We start from the raw sequence: 18,986 nt of genomic DNA on the forward strand, positions 1-18,986 counted from the left end.
AGAGATGGAGAGCTAAAGAGGGGTAATAAACATGGATGACAGAGAAAATCAGAGTAACAGAAGCAGTACTATCAGAAACCAGGAGAATTTACAGCATTATAGTTGGACATTATTAGAGGTTTATTTCTTCCATATAATGTTAACTCCATGAAGTTAACTGAATTAAACATGAACTCCGACAGGACACATGAGAGTTATGTAACATTAAGTGACAAAAAAATTGACTCCAGTGAAGATTTTAGATTAGTTTTCTATTAATATTCTATCTATTTTTTTTTATATATTTTAGCTGTAACATAGACTGTTGAAAGCATCCCTCCAAGTATTAATAAACATGGTGGTGCTGCTATGAGTCATACATTAATATCTCTTGATTAGCAGCCAGGCAATGCAGACTGGACATGTATCTAATTAATTCATGAGCACTTTCTCTGGTCATCTGAAATAGGCCATTATCCTTCTATACATGCCAACCGCAGAGGGGGCGTCATATGAAACCATCCTGCCGTAATTATCCAGGGAGCTCTATGCAAGAAAAACAGGATTCACTGATAGAATCAGAAAGTAGACAGGGAAGAACTGAGAGACATCATTGTTGACTAATGTGAAGCTTCTAAGACATGCCATTGTCATTACTCAGTATCAAATTATGAAAAATGAAACGAGCAGGTTTACAAATTGCTAAAGAAATCATGGGACAAATTACATAATGCATTTAACTTCCATAATGTGACACTTCCGAGTAATTCTGAGGAAAGTAATGTAGGGCAGGACTTGAATTATCCAGAAGGATTTGCTTGGATCGAATTTTGTTTTTGATTGGATTATCCTTTTTTAAAACCATTGTGTACTGCATGTATACAGTTCAATCACAACACACGCTCTTCTAGAGCTATAAAATCCAGAATCCACACAAAATACATCCAACCTTTAACATCACAAAATACTTAAATACCCTAAAGGAATCTTAGGAAAGAGATGTGGGCAGTGAAATTACAGAGTAACAGTCGAAGTGGGCATTGAAGCATGTACACAACTGTTCTATAAATGCTAGACACTGCTCAATACAGTTTAAAATTATACATATTACAGTACTCCATAGCGAAACTGCATAGTATCTATCCACAGGTCTCTCCTATGTGTGAAATGTTTATCAGCTGATGGAACATTAATTCACAGTTATGTGCTCTGCCAAAAATAAAAACATAATGGGAAATTTTTTCTATATCATTTCTAAAATTCTTCAGTATTCTTTAAAGCCGGAGTCATTAAAAGGAATAGTTCACCCAAATATTTTAATTCTGTCATAACTTCCTCACCCTCATGCCATCCCAGATGTGTCTGTCTTTCTTCAGCAGAACACCAACAAAGATTTTTGGAAGAATATTTCAGCTCTGTATGTTCATAAAATGCAAATGAATGGGTGGCAAAATTTTGAAGCTCCAAAAAGTGAATATAGCTTAATATAGTTAATATAAAAAGGAGCTAGAGGTTGGAGTTCAAACTGCTTCTCGCGTGACGCAAGCGCGAAAGCCTCCTCTTAGATATTCATAAGTAGATACCTTATTAGCAGCTGTTTCTATGGACCGCAATACTGTTTCCACATAAAAGCAGCTTATGCAGCGGTCAAAGCAAGGAGCTTGGTCTTAGGCATCTCCTCCATTCACTTGCATTGCAACAGCTCTAATTGATCACCATTCCAAGACGGAATTTGACGTATCCAAACCAGCCGAATAAGGCATCTATGCATGAATGTTATAAACAACACTGAGCTTCCATATTTTTCCATATTTCACACATCAGTTGTCACGTGAACTTGTCAATGCGCAAACCTAGCGTTTCACTTCAAAAGACATTAATTAATCCACTTGAGTCATATGAATTACGTTTATGATGGCTTTATGTGCCTTTTTGGAGCTTCAAAAACGTGTAACTCATTCACTTACAATGTATGAACCTACAGAGCTGAAATATTCTTCCAAAAATCTTAATTTATGTTCTGCTGAAAAAGAAGGGTGGAAGCGTATCAAGCAGGTTAAGTCTGGGTGGGATGGTTGGAGTTCGGGTTGAAAGGTTAGTGGAACTTTGTTGGCCTGTTGGCAATTAAGTGTTTATGTGTGTGTGTTTTTCCCCCTTATTTCCTCTGTATTTTTTATGTATTTCAAGAATCTACGTATACATAATCTAAAAGAACACTGGAAGACACAGTTAGGTTTGTATTAGCAAATCTTCAAAATGCTACTCAAGGCAGAGTGTACGGTGCTCTAAATCCTACTCATCCATCAGAGATCAGTCTGTGTATATGTGTGCATCTAGCTACACTACAACCAATGTAACCAAAGCCCTCCTGAGAAGAGTCACTCACCCATAGTTTGTTCTCATAATAGAAGGCATCCAGCAGTTTGACAATGTACTGATGGTCACATGAGGCGAGGATGTCAATCTCCACCATGTAGTCCTCTAGCTCCTCTTCTGTTTTGGTATCGATCACTTTAGCTGCAGCCAGGATCCCGGTCTGCTTGTTCTGAGCCTAAGATAAAAGTAACCATTGGGATTCAACAGGTAGCAAAGACACACAATGGCTTAAATGATACCGTATATCCCTGACAATCCAACAGCAGCTCACAAACCTGTTTAAAGGGATAATTCATTCACCCCCCCCCCCCCAAAAAAAACTAAATGTCATCATTTACTCACACTAATGTTGTTTTAAACCTGTATGACTTTCTTCCGTGGAACACAAAACGGGATGTAATGTAAAATGACAACCCTTCATTGTGTGGAAAAAAGATGCTAGAAAGTGAATGTAAGACAAACATCCTAACATCTTTTGTGTTCCACAGAAGAAAGTCATAGAGGTTTAAACATGAGGGGGGAGTAAATGTTGAATTTTCATTTTTGCATGAACTTTTCCATTTACTGACAGTGCCAGGCCTTAAGGTATCACTTTTTCTCCAAATATTTTCTTTAAAATGTTTTTGAATGAGGCTTGTCAGTTGAAATTTCAACTTTCAGTATTATTGGAAGTCACATCACAATGATGTGCCTCTACTCTGGTCAAGGACCAACCAATCAGAAAATACATCAGGCTAAGTTGCATTCCGGCAGGGGTTTTCAAATTGGGTGAAAGTGAGCCCTCCCCCAAGAGAACTTGAAGGTTACATTTTTTCAAAAACATTTTAAACACGTTTGTCTTTCTTTTTAAAACATATTGTGAACACATAATTTGCAAATGCATTTTTACCACATTCAAGCAATTGGGAAACTGTTAAAATTAGCCTGCTGAACAAATTGACTAAGAGCTATTTTAGCGATTTTAGGCTACTTAAGCAAGTGTTTCCCAACCTTTTTTCTTCCATGGCACACTTTTTACGACTAAAATATTATACGGCACACCACTATCCCACACTGTTCTCTTTTCAAGAACTTGTCCATGTTTTCTGTCTGTCTTAGTAGCAATTTTACTTGTACTGTTTGAAATTCGGCTATGCAAAAAAAAAAAAAAAGAAGAAAAAAAAAAAGATGCATACAGTGCTTGCATTAGACTTTCTCAGGGTCGTAAAAATTCCATCATAATCTATTACCCATAATTTTAATACCCCCGTGACCCTGTACACAGGATAAGCGGTTGACGATGGATGGATGGATGGATGTCACTTAATAGCTTTTATTTTCATTCACATTTTCATTCTTAATCATGCACTTACATGCCACTAAAACACGATATATGAACAACACAATATTACAAAAAACAAAAACGATTACAGTATGAACAATACACGTAAAACATGAACTGAACAAAAATCAATCGACAAATCAAATCTTCCTCCTGGTCCACATCGTCTTAAACTGGGTGCTCGCCTGTGCGCCTCACTTTTGCACATTAATCATTGCTCTTCACAATCACAAAAGTGACCGACTGTGGTTTCAAAACAGGGAATATCTCCAAAAGGTGAGGAGTTTAGATCCCTGAAATTATTATTTTCATGAATTTATTTATTTTGTGGAATTTTATAAATTTTCCACGGCACACCTGACAATCTTTCACGGCACGCAGCACAGTAGTTGGGCAACACTGACTTAAGCCAATTCAACTTTGAAAACATCAACATCAGACATCAAACAACATCAGCAAGATGTACAGCGCTGTTTTGTCAGTATAAAATGCATAAAAATCACTTCCATATAGGATTGCGTTAAGCAAAAAAATTTTATAAATCTGATTGCTGATTTTCATCGCCCCTACATCAGTGGGAACAACGAGTCCGACTTTTTGATGCGCACAGGTGATCGATGCGGGGCTGCAAGGTAGAAAAGAATAAATGTAGATCGTCCTCCACCTACAACCTTGATCTGTTTTTGCTTTTAAGCAGGGTCAAAGCGGAAAACCCACACTCACATAAGTGGAGGGGAAGGGGATGAGGACTTTCATAGCCTTTCGAGAGAGGTGGAGAAACTCAGTCCCTACAAAGAGATCCAATTTGCTAAATGCATATGCATTACACGCACTTTAACACGCTAGCTGGACAGAGGTGTACAGACGTGAACCAATGTTTTCTTTCCCCAAGTGCTGCGCCTCCTCTGGGGCTCTCTAGCGCCCCGCAGGGGAGGTGCGCCTCACCAGGGGCTCTCTAGCGCCCCCCCCAGGGGAGGTGCGCTAACCAATTGAAAACCTCTGCATTAGGGTATACTAGTAGCTTGGGCATTTGTCATAATTAAAAAAATATATACAATATCATATCAAGCGTAATGTCAAGCCCTGCATTAACACCCAACAGAGGAAATGGAAGAGAATGAGTAGCAAACATTTGTTAAAAAAGTATGGAAAACTATACATGTCTGCTTTGAGGCCTGATCATTTTTAAAGATCAAATTTAGATACCATTGAAAGTGAAAACAAGCACCTGAAATTATTTTTTAAATTGGATTAACTTGATCTTGGGTTATCCTGTTCAATGTTTAACACTGTTCATACTTTCCCCTGGATTAGAAAAGATTTCATACTGTACATTTATAAACCTCGAGTTAACTTTCTTAATTGCATATTTAGGAGATCAATAACATTGACTGGACAAGTGCAACACACAACAATCTAACAACCTGTTTTATTAACTGCTTATCCATTTGTGAAAGTCACCACATTCTGCTCTGGCTATCTTCTAAAACACACTATAATCATTATGTGTATCAATCCAGTTGACACTTTGCCATAACTGATCAACATTTCTACCATTTACCTGAGATGCTGAAACTAAAACAACATGATATAAAATATTTCTTTGTGTACCACAAAGTATCAATTTTGATGAGTCATGTGGTGCCATGCGAGGTTAGGATGCATGAACAGCGAGCTCTGCGCACTTTGCTAGTGTTAATACTTTTTGTGTCATAAACCAGTGAGATTCGATACACCCTGATCCATAACTGTTCTATGAAGACAACATGTCAAAGAATTCAAAAACCTCAGGCTCTGAGACATTAAAAGACACTTACATGCTCAAGCTGATAGCCCTAACAAGGCCACAGACAAGGGACTCAATCTGGCTAGTGAGGTGAAAGAGATTCAGCGTCAACTGTCGAAAATGTCAGTAATGCTGACGAAAGTTGTTGTTGACTTGTAGGATCTTGCTGTAATACGTTGATTGATCACTGCCATGGAGACAAAATTCATTGAGTTGGTTACAAGAGTTGAAGATATTAAGAAACAGATCGATTATCTGGAGTAATCAGAGAGGGAAATAGCTGCTAACCCGCTAGTGACCAAAACGGACTTGGAGCGCATTTGCAAAAAGTTGAAAGACCTTGAGAATCGTAACCGGCAAAACAACATCTGAATTGTTGGAATTCCTGAGGACGAAGAAGGCCGAGTGAGGTATGGTGAAATTCCTAGATTAACTCTTCCCGAGCCTGCTCGACATAACAGGAAATAAGATGGAAATCAAGCAAGCTCACAAAGTTCCGGCTCAGAGATCTGCTGAGGAAGACAGGCCTCGATCAATTCTGGCCATATTTCTGAGATCATCCAATTAAGATCTTGTGTGACGAGGAGTAAAAGGAAAGCTTTTTTGGAAGAACCACATCATTCCCAGATTTTGTGAATTCAACAAGAGAGAAACGTGATCAATTCAAGGAATGCAAAAATCTCTTACATCTATGGAAGGTCACTTTTGCACTAATGTTCCTTGAGAATAGATACTTAGGATGGCCGCAAAATATTTGCATGCCCACTGCAACTGATGTCCTTTATAAAGTCAGTGGAATGAGTAAGTCATTGTGTGATGCTCTCGATGCAGCCGAGTGGGCCTGACTCACTAAAAATTCACTTGACTGTCCGAGGAACCTGAATGCCTTGTGTGTTTCTTTTTGTATTTGTTCTAGCGGCTGGAGTTTGTTTTGGTGGAATAACACTCCTCCTGAAAAGTTTGTGGATGAATCTGCACATTCTTTGTGCTTATGCCTCCTATTGAATGGAGTTAGTTTTGTGGAACATTTCTTGCAAATCAATGAGTGATTAGGGCATTTGTTACACTCATGTAACAGCCGAATAGGCCAGCTCACTGAACATTCGTTCAACTGCATGAGGAAACTGTATTTTTTTTTTTTGTGCTGGTTCCGCTAGCGTCTGGAGCTTGTTTTGTGGAGGAAAACACCTTCGGGAAGTTATGTGGATGACTCTAAAACGGTCTTTGTGCTTATTCCGCATATTGGCTTGAGTTTGTTTTATAGATTATTTTCTGTTGTGTAATTCTGCCTCACATAACTTTTATAGAAACATCGGACTTGAGCAATCTGATGGCAAAGTTGTCGTGGGGGACTCTCTTGGCGTATATGGACTGTTTGAATTTAGAGGGATGGACACCAGATGGCGGCGTCGTGAACGGGGTTAATGCACACATTTTTTCGCCTGTTTTTTTGTTTACTCTGGGGGATGTTCTGGGGTTGATTGTTGCACCAATGTTGGAATGTGGTCTTTATAATAACATTTTTGAGTGGCACAGCCACTAATTTAGAACAAAAATGGCTGTGAGAAACAAATTCCTTAATGTGGTGCGATTAGTCTCCTGCCTTTGACCTACTTCTTTACAAAAGCTTTACTCCAACAGGAGAAACATTCATAATGAAACCCCTATCAATGTCTGGCCTTGCTAACTCACTCATGTTAAATCTGATGTATGTAACTTTTTCTGTTTTAAAATACTTTCTCCAATCCAAGCTATGCAGAAACAACTTTTAGTAAGCCATTCATAGATGGACAGATATTAAAAATTGTAAGCACTGACTTTCTATGGCACTTTGAAAATGGCTCTTTTTTGAGAGACCTGCTTGGACACACCCCAACAACTTTACTCAACCAATGGCATGAGTTAGGGGCAGGACTATCTCTTTGTTTAACAAACAGCAGATGGTTTTGAAAACAGTTTTATTTCTGTATTGAAAACAAAATGTATTTTTGCAATTCCATTTGGTGGTGTTAGTTTTGCAGGAATTAAATATTTCAACATTAAGTAATAGGCCTACACACAAAGTTTTTAACAGTAGCCTACTACATAACTCTGGAATAATTAAATTATCAATGTTTTTCCTTCTATATGATGAAGATAAAGTCACAAAAGAATTATCTTCCATCTTTCATAAGAAAAGCCCCTCCCTGTAACCTGCAATGGACATATTCTAGCAACACAATTTATGCTTCAAAAGCAGAAGAAAGAAACGGAAACAGAACATGGTTACCTCATCAAGAGGCATGTTTGAGGAAACAAATATCTCCATGGGCCAGGATCAACTTTTGGCAGTTTATAGCAACCAGAAAACACAAAGGAGCAGAAAGAGAAAGTGTGTGAGTGGGTCAGAATTTATTTTAACAGAAAGTCTTCTCTCTCTATTTCACTTTGAACTACCCCACGCCTGTCTACCGTTTGACAGACTGGGTGGGTCATGCTTCTCACATTTAGCAAATAGTTGGCATAAGACTGTATTGTACTAATATTATTAAGAATACGCATGACAGTTTCATGGCAAACCTGTCTCATTCAAATGACAACAGCCTGGTCAATGACACAGAAAACCAAAGTTCAGCAAAGTTAGATACAAATATACTTTTAATCTGAGAAATAAATAACAATGTTATCAACCAGTAAATTCTAGATATATGCTCTCTTTGGCTTGCTTTGAATGGCAGGACTACTCAAATTTCATAGCTCGATGGTCACTTCTAGAAAATGCAAATTGACTAGGGGCCAGTTAATAAAATTACCAAATGATACTTAATTTTTTCTTGGTTTTAAAATGTCATGTAAAATGTCTACTTTACATTCAAGAAAATTGGGATGGTGGGCAACTGATGAGCTTGCGGTGGGCCAGAATTGGATCACAGGCTGGACTCGTAGCATCTGGTTTAGCGGATTCATTTTCAGAGGCAAGAAATATTACACACATTGGCAAACCATAGACAAGAGAATGGAATCAAATAAAAAAAAATGACATAAAAAGAAGCATTAGTGAACATCTGGTAAACCACAGGAGGAACAAATATTTATCACATACTCATCACAAGCTCCTCAAATGGTGAAAGAGCAATCATGGCTGCTCAACACTAATGCAGGTAGGCACTGAAGATTCATTATCTCTACTCCACGTTCACCACACTTCTGGTGATCTAACTTTCATTCACACAGGCTGTTACTTCCTCATTGGACAACATCTTATGATGTAGATACTTGTTTCACATGTCTATTTGAGCTTATGTGCTAAAAATCAGCAGGCGGTCCATAAACTGAAGATATTATGTTATTCATTACATTTTGTGGCTGGATTTGTTTGAAACGCCTCATTAACGGTGCAGACTAGGGGTGCAGGATACATTTTTTGGCTGATACAGACACAAAATTAATAAAACCCCATGTTGTTACAGATATTTTGCCACTAGATCACTGAATTGCTCAGGAATTATGCTTTAAAAATGTACAAAGAGGTTCTGAAATTGCCAGCCACAATGAAAAAATATTTTTATTTTCTGTGACTTGTTGAGCAATTCACAGAAGTGTCAACCACAACATTTCAAAAGTTATAAAAAGGACATAACTCCCTTCTAAATTCTATCATGTTTTAAAGGCCCATTCACACTGCCAGTGACACAGAGCGACAAAGAGACATGTTCCCATTAATTTTCAATGAGAGCAGAGTGACTTCCGGCAACACAAGCATGAAAGACCGTTGGCGAAAATATGTGGGCGCATTGAGCAACACAAAGATGAGAAAAGTTTAACCAAATGCAAATGATGAGTGCGAGATAGTTTAACATTAAAGGTTAGTTTGTTCACCAAAAAAATGAAAATCCTCTCTTGACTTTGCTTTAAGTAATCCCAGATGTGTATGACTTTCCCTCTTCAGCAGAACTGAAGTGAAGATTTTTGCAAATTTCAGCTCAGTTTGCCCATACATTGGATATAAATGGGTGCCATCAGGCTGCTGGCTATTTGACAGTCCAAAAGATATATTTAGGCAGAATAAAATTAATCCACACAACTTCAGTCGATCAATGAATGCCTTTGAAGCAAATCGATAGGTTTGTGTAAAAAGTAAATAGATAATTAAAACTTTATTAACCTCAAAAGCTACATGCCAGCTGTTGATGCATCAGGGATGTAAGCGTAATGGCGCGTTCAAGCCAGAAGTCGGAAGCACACACTTTGTACACAATAGATGAATGAACTTAGTTCATATCAAACAGAAATACAGTGCTGGGCGGAAACAAAGATTTTAAGTTAAAAAAATAATAATTATCGATGTGTTTCTTACACCAACCTATCAGTTTGCTACAGAAGACATTAACTGATCTACTGGGATCGTGTGGATTACTTTTATGCTGCCTAAATATGCCTTTAGAACTGTCAAAGCAGCAGGCATCCTGATGGCACCCATTCACATGCATTGTATGGACAAACAGAGCTGAAATCTACTTATAAAAATCTTCACTTCCGCCTGCTGAAGAAGGAAAGTTATAAACATACGAGATATCTTAAAGGTAAGTAAATCATGAGAGAATTTTTTTCTTTTTTGTGTGAACTAACCCTTTAATTCTGTGAGTGTGAGATACCAGAGTCAAATCCAGGCAAGGATGAGAAGTTAAAAGTTATTTTAAGCGATTTCAATGTTCTATATGTACATACATGGGTATGTGCTAATAAAAAAAGATGTGTGGAAAACTGTGTTGGCATTCCGAGTGACTTTGATTCATAAATTGTTAGACTGTTTTACTTTTTCATAAAATAATGCTATATAAAAAGCTCTTCCCTGCAGAACGTAAATTTTTGCAAGAGAAATGATTGCTTGTCAAATTAGAAAGATATCTTAAGTTTTACCGGCAGTTATAAAGTCGAAATTGCGAGAGATAGTCGCAATTCTGAGTTTTTATCATGAAGTTGTGAATTTATATTTCACAATTATGACTTTATATCACGCAATTGTGACTTTATATCTCGCAATTGCGAGATGTCACAATTGTGAATTACCTCTTTTTTATTTTTTTTATGTGGCAGGATCCATATTTCATAGTTATCAGAAAGCTACTACGGCCAAACGTGCAGTTCACCAATAACAGAATCATCAGTAGGAATGGCTATTAGCGACTTCATACAACAGAAACTAGCGACACATAGCAACAATGTTGTCACAAGCACGGAAATGCATCTTACACTTTAAAACACAGCCTATGAAGTATTAGCAACATTGATTTTAACTCAATCAATCGTGCAGCCTTAATGGATACCATACCAATGTCTCAGAAGTCAAAGAGATTTGGATGGTTTTCATCATCATAAGTAAGTGCCACTTTCAATACTGTCATGTCTGTAATGTCGGTTTGTCCTCATTTATGTGAGAATGAGAAATAATTCAAATGAAATATTACATGTTGTTAGGAGTGCCAACCCTACAATTTTTTTTGGCTTTCATTATTTCTTGATTGTGCATTTGAATTCACAGAGTTTGAATGTGTTTTGACAATTAATTTTAAATAAACCATATGTGGCAGGGTGGAGGGCGGGGCCGGGTCATGATCCTACACACCCGGCCCCGTATTAGGCTAATCAAGCCTCCCGAGAGGGATAAAGGTCGACTGCAGAGGATCGTGCGGGAGAGAGAGATAGTTTACGGACATGTCCGTCATGTGTGTTTGTGTCCTTGTTTTAAGTTTCTCATTAAAATATTATATCGTCAAGCTGGTTCTCGCCTCCTCCTTTCCATTGATCCCTTTACACCATATTTTTTCATATCTTTCGGTTTTCATGCTTATAACAGATATGCAAATGGTTTTAATATTGTCAATAATTTGCCTATAAATATCAGTGGCCAATACACAAGTGTTTCCCTAGTGCAGTCTCTTCCTAATGGCAAATTGCACAATATAAAACTAAACTGCCTGCATCACAATAATGTCACTAAAAGATACCTCAAGGTGTGTTTGTAAAAGTAAATTTAGCATTTCATTTTGAACACACCCAACTTAATGTCAAAAAAACAATGCATTCCATAAATTGGAGCAGTATGGAAACATTCTCCATCAGATTAAAGTGGGCCTGAAACAGGCAGGGAATTACAGGAATGGTGTGACATGTGTGATGTTTAGCTACCAACTCCAACTGTTTCTTCAGCATGAAGAGGATGGAGATTTCAGACGATGAGAGGACATAAATAATATTCAATAATAGCTGAGTTTAAGTCTTTTGCTGACAATCTAATTTATGCTTAAGTAGGGGAAATTTAATAATACATTTTTGGGAGGTCATTTGACTCTACTGTCTACGTTTTCTGATGTCTGTGGCAAATATTAAAATCACAATGTTCACCTCTCTACATCCCTTACAAAGGTTTACAATGGTAACCATAGTTTCTACAGTTATTCTTACTGAGAACATATTTATAATAAATAAATAAAGGATCTCCATAGAACAATGTCACAAGCTTTAAATGGGTCACGACATGCCTTTTTTATTATTTTAATAAAGGCATGTCAAAAAGGCATATACAGGTGAAACTTGAAAAATTAGAATATCGTGCAAAAGTTCATTAATTTCAGTAATTCAACTTAAAAGGTGAAACTAATATATTATATAGACTCATTACAAGCAAAGTAAGATATTTCAAGCCTTTATTTGATATAATTTTGATGATTATGGCTTACAGCTTATGAAAACCCCAAATTCAGAATCTCAGAAAATTAGAATATTGTGAAAAGGTTCAGTATTGTAGGCTCAAAGTGTCACACTCTAATCAGCTAAACACCTGCAAAGGGTTCCTGAGCCTTTAAATGGTCTCTCAGTCTGGTTCAGTTGAATTCACAATCATGGGGAAGACTGCTGACCTGACAGTTGTGCAGAAAACCATCATTGACACCCTCCACAAGGAGGGAAAGCCTCAAAAGGTAATTGCAAAAGAAGTTGGATGTTCTCAAAGTGCTGTATCAAAGCACATTAATAGAAAGTTAAGTGGAAGGGAAAAGTGTGGAAGAAAAAGGTGCACAAGCAGCAGGGATGACCGTAGCCTGGAGAGGATTGTCAGGAAAAGGCCATTCAAATGTGTGGGGAGCTTCACAAGGAGTGGACTGAGGCTGGAGTTACTGCATCAAGAGCCACCACACACAGACGGGTCCTGGACATGGGCTTCAAATGTCAAACGTCTTACCTGGGCTAAAGAAAAAAGAACTGGTCTGTTGCTCAGTGGTCCAAAGTCCTCTTTTCCGATGAGAGCAAATTTTGCATCTCATTTGGAAACCAAGGTCCCAGAGTCTGGAGGAAGAATGGAGAGGCACACAATCCAAGATGCTTGAAGTCCAGTGTGAAGTTTCCACAGTCTGTGTTGGTTTGGGGAGCCATGTCATCGGCTGGTGTTGGTCCACTGTGCTTTATTAAGTCCAGAGTCAACGCAGCCGTCTACCGGGACATTTTAGAGCACTTCATGCTTCCTTCAGCAGACAAGCTTTATGGAGATGCTGACTTCATTTTCCAGCAGGACTTGGCACCTGCCCACACTGCCAAAAGTACCAAAACCTGGTTCAATGACCATGGTATTACTGTGCTTGACTGGCCAGCAAACTCGCCTGACCTGAACCCCATAGAGAATCTATGGGACATTGCCAAGAGAAAGATGAGAGACATGAGACCAAACAATGCAGAAGAGCTGAAGGCCGCTATTGAAGCATCTTAGTCTTCCATAACACCTCAGCAGTGCCACAGGCTGATAGCATCCATGCCACGCCGCATTGAGGCAGTAATTAATGCAAAAGGGGCCCAAACCAAGTACTGAGTACATATGCATGATTATACTTTTCAGAGGGCCGACATTTCTGTATTTAAAATCCTTTTTTTTTTATTGATTTCATGTAATATTCAAATTTTCTGAGATTCTGAATTTGGGGTTTTCATAAGCTGTAAGCCATAATCATCAAAATTATATCAAATAAAGGGTTGAAATATCTTACTTTGCTTGTAATGAGTCTATATAATATATTAGTTTCACCTTTTAAGTTGAATTACTGAAATTAATGAACTTTTGCACGATATTCTAATTTTTCGAGTTTCACCTGTATTCTTTAAAGTTTACTTACAATGATAGTCAAAATATATGGCTGTTTTTCTGCAATAAAAACTTTCCACTCTCATTCTGACCCTTTCCTTTAAGACTTGACAGTAAACGGCCTCCATTAAGCCCAAAGTATGCTTCGATTTTGACGCAAACACTAAGCGTCTGCGTACAGTGTAACGAAAGCCTGTTAAAAGCATACTCCATATGACGTGCGCACATATACAGGTGTTTGGCGCATATGTGTATGACTGCTTTGAGATGCCAGTCTATTTTTCTTCAGGAGTTTACACCCATAAAGATGTCTTTATATTCCTTCAAACTGGAGTTATACACATGCAGGGACCTTCGGCGTTCCCCACACGTGTTCTTGACATGCATATTAGGGTGTGACCAAACGTCCTGTTTTACCAGGACATGTCCTGTTTTCACGTCCTGTCCTGGCCGTCTTTTTTGTGTCTTTGATAGATAGAATTTTGTAATAACAATTTTCTATCCATACAGAGGCATAGCCTACTTTAAATGTATTGAAATTAACAAGGCATCTTTGAGTAAAATTCGAGTATCATTTGAGTATCTCATTGCTGGGCCGAGTGTCCTGGTTTTTGGTAATCAAAATATGGTCACCCTAATGCATATAAATCACTGTTGATACTTTTACCTTTGTCTTCTGTTGTTTACCGGTGATTACATCATCTTGTAGCACTTCTTCATGTGGATCAAATCAGTGTTGCCACCTTCTGGACCCATTAATTAGTGCTAATAAATCCAGCCATATGCGCATTCAAAGACGCGTGGTAAGAAAAATCAGGGCAGCACACGTTCAGTGCTCAAGCACTGCTGATGAGGAGATTTGCGTCTATCGTCCTGTGCCTAGATATGTATACTACACAAAGTATACTTTGGGCTAAGGATGCACCGAAATGAAAATTCTGGGCCGAAACCGAAAATCCAGGATGCACTTGGCCGAAAACCGAAACCGAAATTTTTACCTACTTAAAAAAAAAATGTTGTGTATAATTGTATTAATTTGATACTTTTTCATTAATTTCATGAATTTTACTAATCTGAATTGAAAAACTACAAACCAATAAAATAAATCACACTTTTATTGAAAGTAGCACAACAAAATTGGACAAAAAATATATTAAAACTATATTAAATATTATTCTTCTTTCAGTTCTGTAAAAATCTAATTTTACAGATTTTATTAACAATTATCCAAATAATGTAAAGTTTTAGAAAACTATTATATGCACAACAACAGTCAAGTAATGAACTTAGCTAGCATCTTTCAAAAAGTTTAAATATGCAACAGTAATTTTAATTAAAACAACAGGCAGAACACAGAATGGCAGAGGGCCTCTATTCCACTGATCTATATATAACTATAATATATAATTATATATATAGATCAGTGCTCTATTCTGTTTATGTAAACGTATGTACACTTTAAGTGAAAATGATTGTGCAAAACAGCAGTAACTGAACTAAATCCAACCTCAACTGTAAGCGACAGATGTATCCTCAAGTGAAGAACAAGTGTAATGTAATTGCTATACACATCATATTGGACCGCTTTCTATTTAACTACAAGTGACAGGTTTCTCTTCAAGAACAAAAGTTGCTAAACTTTCTGACAGTCTCTCCTGTCAGAAAGCTCATCAAGAACATGAGATGCTGCACTGAACAGTCTCTCACTCTCTGTGCTGGTGCTTGGGCAGATAAATACCTGTGCTAATCCGCGCAAGCAAAGGAAAGCGGTCTTTGTTTATGCGACCGTAGTCAAGGGATTGTCCCTTCTGGCGTAGTTCAGATAAATACGTCTCAAGTTGTGGTGTAGCTGCGCTAGTTGTGTCATTTTCCTGTAGAATCTCTTGCTGTATTCTGTATATATATATATATATATATATATATATATATATATATATATATATCTTGAAAGTTCTGCTGAATAAACACTGCAGATCGCAAATTTGATGTCCTTATCAGAAACTTTGAAGAATTTCCACACCGCTGACATGATCGCCTTTGTTTGGTAGCGCCGTTGTGGAATTATCTAACAGCTGTGATAAGGGCTACATCGATCCAGATTGAAATCTGAACACTGAGGGGCGGGGCGAGGAGGTATATATTTTCGGCTCATATTGTCGGCCTTTTTTCTCTTTCTGACGAAAACCGAAAGTGCCATTTTCGGCCGAAAATTTTCGGCGGCCGAAATTTCAGTGCATCCCTACTTTGGGCTTTATGAGTGGCTCTCTGCTCTTGATTGTCCTGCTCTCTACTTGCTATCTCACTGCTCACCACTATTGGGCAGACTATGGAAGTTATGAGGTATTCACTGATGTGTTGTTGTGGAGGCGGTCAGATGCAAATGTCTACCACAGTGATATCACAATGTTGAGGAAGTACAAAACGAGTCATTTTGGTAGCTTGGTTTCAACAAATGCTCATTTTACAGCGAGGATGTTTTGAGTCCTGAAACTTACATTATGTTTTCATAGTAAAATGAACTCTCATATGTTAGAAGATCAAAGAAAATTTTATTCACCATGTCACGACCCCTTTAAAATGTTGTCAATTATTTTATTTACTTTTTGTTGGTGCTGACAATGAGTAATGCCATGTTACCACAGTAACTGGAGTGACTACGTTGTTATGGCGGAAACAGGGGTTACCATGGCAAATTTTTCAAAGGGCTATTACTCATAGCTGTACCTTTGAACTCAAATTACCTTTCGTGTCTCATTTTGTCAGTCTACACAGAACGACATACGCCTAAAATGTGAAATGAACCGCAGTTCAGTTGGCAGTTTTGGCAAATAAAAATAAAGAAATACTGAATTAAATTCTCACCATGCATAGAAGTTGATGCATGTGGCCAGATGATTTTCTTTATTTTATACTTCTGCTTGTATGATATTATGCTTGAAATAAATAAAAGAAAATCATCTGGCCACATGCATCAGAAGTTCATTTTAGTGCAGCACATGTGACAGTGAAACATAAGACTACAGCTGAAGATATGAGCAGTTAAGATGACTCAATAATATATTAAATCAGGCGACATAATCACCTCCTCCATTGTATTTACCTTGTATACTTTCCCAAAGGCTCCATCCCCAAGTTCTCCCACGATCTCCCACTCCTCTTCAGGATTGACGTCTCTGTGAACGTGCTCATAATGTTTCTTCTTCTTCTCTGTGCCCAGCTTAAAAATCTTCCGAAAATTGAAAAAGGACATCGTCTAAATCCAGTGTGTGGTTAAAATTACTAAACTGTTACAAACTAATCACTCGGGGGAGTTGGCTAATGGGCTAGCAGTGGATGGTAAATCCCCAGCTAACTCATTGAACTAGTTACAGAATTGATGACGTCAAACCCCAGCCCTTATGTGACATTCAGCATCTCCATAACTGTACGTCTACGAAATTAACCAATCTAGGCGACTCCTTCCACCATACGGGGACCGATGGAAAAGTAACTGTCAGCTTCCTCGGCTAGCTTTTCAACGGCTACATGTGCTTATTCCTCTATACTTAGCTCGCCCTTCTGATTAAAGAAAATCCCGCAGTCAAACAAGCCTTGCTTATTAAAATGTGTCTTTAAAAAAATCTAATAAAAAACGCGGAGCGGATGCTGATGACCAAACTCCTGCTCGAGCTCCTCAGTCTACTCCTCACAAGAGGGGTGTTACAGCTCAACCAGCCACATCCATTTTGATAAACCCGATAACACCGAAAGACATCAGCAGGCCAGTTTACGTTAACGTGGTGTTGAGGTGAATGTTTCTCGCGCGTTGATCAACGGTCGCTCAGGTCTCTCGTGACTCCAACTTCTCCAGTATGTTGCGGGAGGACACAAGGCGCGTGCGTTTGGATAGTAAAGGCACTGCAAGCGCAGGCGCTGTTGGTGTTTGAATTATAATAAAGTCGTGTACAGAAAATAATGGGTGCTGTTTTAGGGGCCATTCACATACGTTCTTGAGCCATATAAAGCTAGACCCAGCGCTATCAGTAGAGAGAACGCAGGTGTTTTTAACACGGCGTCTAGAAACGTGGCGCCCAGGCACAAGACTCTGAAAAAACTGCACAACAGTCAAATACGAAAGCGCATGTTTAAAAAAGGAAAACAATTGGAAAAACAGCAAGAGCATACACAAAACCCCTTTCGGTGTGAACGGCCCCTTAGACCGCTCATCAATGACCAACGCGGTGTTTTTCTGGTGTAGATAATTGTACAGAACGTTTACAGAAGAGCGCATATTTTTTTCAGCTATCACATTCATGCTTTTCAAATTCGAGACGTTCGTCTTTATTCATCAAAATAATTCCCCATCAAAAACACACATGTTAATAAGTGACCCCACACTGACATCTACTGTGGTAAGGATGTTAATGCACAATTTTCACACCTGGCCATGTCACTCAAGTACGTGTAAATTGTGAGTACAAGGCCGCCTCACTTCACCAGCTCTTTTGTTACTGCCTGAAATGGAGAGTATAGATTTCAATCAAGAAGTGGTCAGCAACGTTTTGTGTGAAACTCCCTCAATCGAACAGTTGGAGGATATATTACATGGGGGTCAAATGTCCTGTAGCCATGTTGATGAAGTGTGGCCTAATTTGTTTCTGGGGGACATGTAAGTGCATTTATTTGTGGTTTGTTTATTGTGCCTTGATTAAAATAAAAATGACCTCTTGCTATGTGCTATTCTTTTATAAACAGGTACATGTCCCATGACCGGTATGGCCTTTGGAAGCTGGGTATCACTCATGTTTTAAATGCTGCACATGGTAAAATGTGTTGCAAAGGAAGGGATGATTTTTATGGGACAACCGTGAAGTACTATGGCGTGCCGGCCAATGACTTGCCTACGTTTGACATTTCACCTTTTTTTTACCCTTCAGCACACTACATTCACGAAGCTCTCTGTACAGCTGGAGGTATGCAAAACATATCATTTCCACATTTACAACAACAGAATACCAGTTTATTAGGAACTGGCAATACTGTTTAGAAATTGAATGTGATTATCAATTAATTACATTGATTATGTAAGATTCTATCATAGCTAATATATAGTATTAGATATAGTTATAAATACAGATGAATGATTCATTCTTATTGTCACTGCTTTAAGTATCTCTTTTCTCCAGCTAAAGTGTTTGTCCATTGTGCTGTGGGAGTGAGCCGTTCAGCTGCTCTGGTCTTAGCTTATTTAATGATATATTGCAATCACTCTCTGGTGGATGCCGTCCTGCAAGTGAAAGAGAGAAGATGGATTTTTCCAAACCGAGGATTTTTGAAGCAGTTGATTACACTCAACAGTGAATTAAACTACAAGTCAAAGTAACTTTCATAGGTATACATATATATATATATATATATATATATATATATATATA

At 38.1% G+C, this 18,986-nt stretch overlaps 1 protein-coding gene across 4 annotated transcripts in view; it reads right to left on the minus strand.

Moving 5' to 3' along the window:
* Positions 1-17,446, minus strand: part of LOC127618188 (STE20-like serine/threonine-protein kinase) — a 51,977-nt gene extending 34,531 nt beyond the window's left edge. For all 4 annotated transcript variants that reach the window (XM_052090493.1, XM_052090491.1, XM_052090490.1 and 1 more), the window contains exons 1-2: positions 16,673-17,446; positions 2,366-2,530 (exon numbers count right to left, since the gene is read on the minus strand). In XM_052090493.1, coding sequence (XP_051946453.1) covers positions 2,366-2,530; positions 16,673-16,822 — 315 coding nt within the window. In that variant the 5' untranslated portion in view covers positions 16,823-17,446. The remainder of the gene's footprint in view (positions 1-2,365; positions 2,531-16,672) is intronic.
* Between the last annotated feature and the right edge of the window lie 1,540 nt (positions 17,447-18,986).

Source organism: Xyrauchen texanus, chromosome 24, assembly GCF_025860055.1.
Source record: "Xyrauchen texanus isolate HMW12.3.18 chromosome 24, RBS_HiC_50CHRs, whole genome shotgun sequence".
Taxonomy (NCBI): domain Eukaryota; kingdom Metazoa; phylum Chordata; class Actinopteri; order Cypriniformes; family Catostomidae; genus Xyrauchen; species Xyrauchen texanus.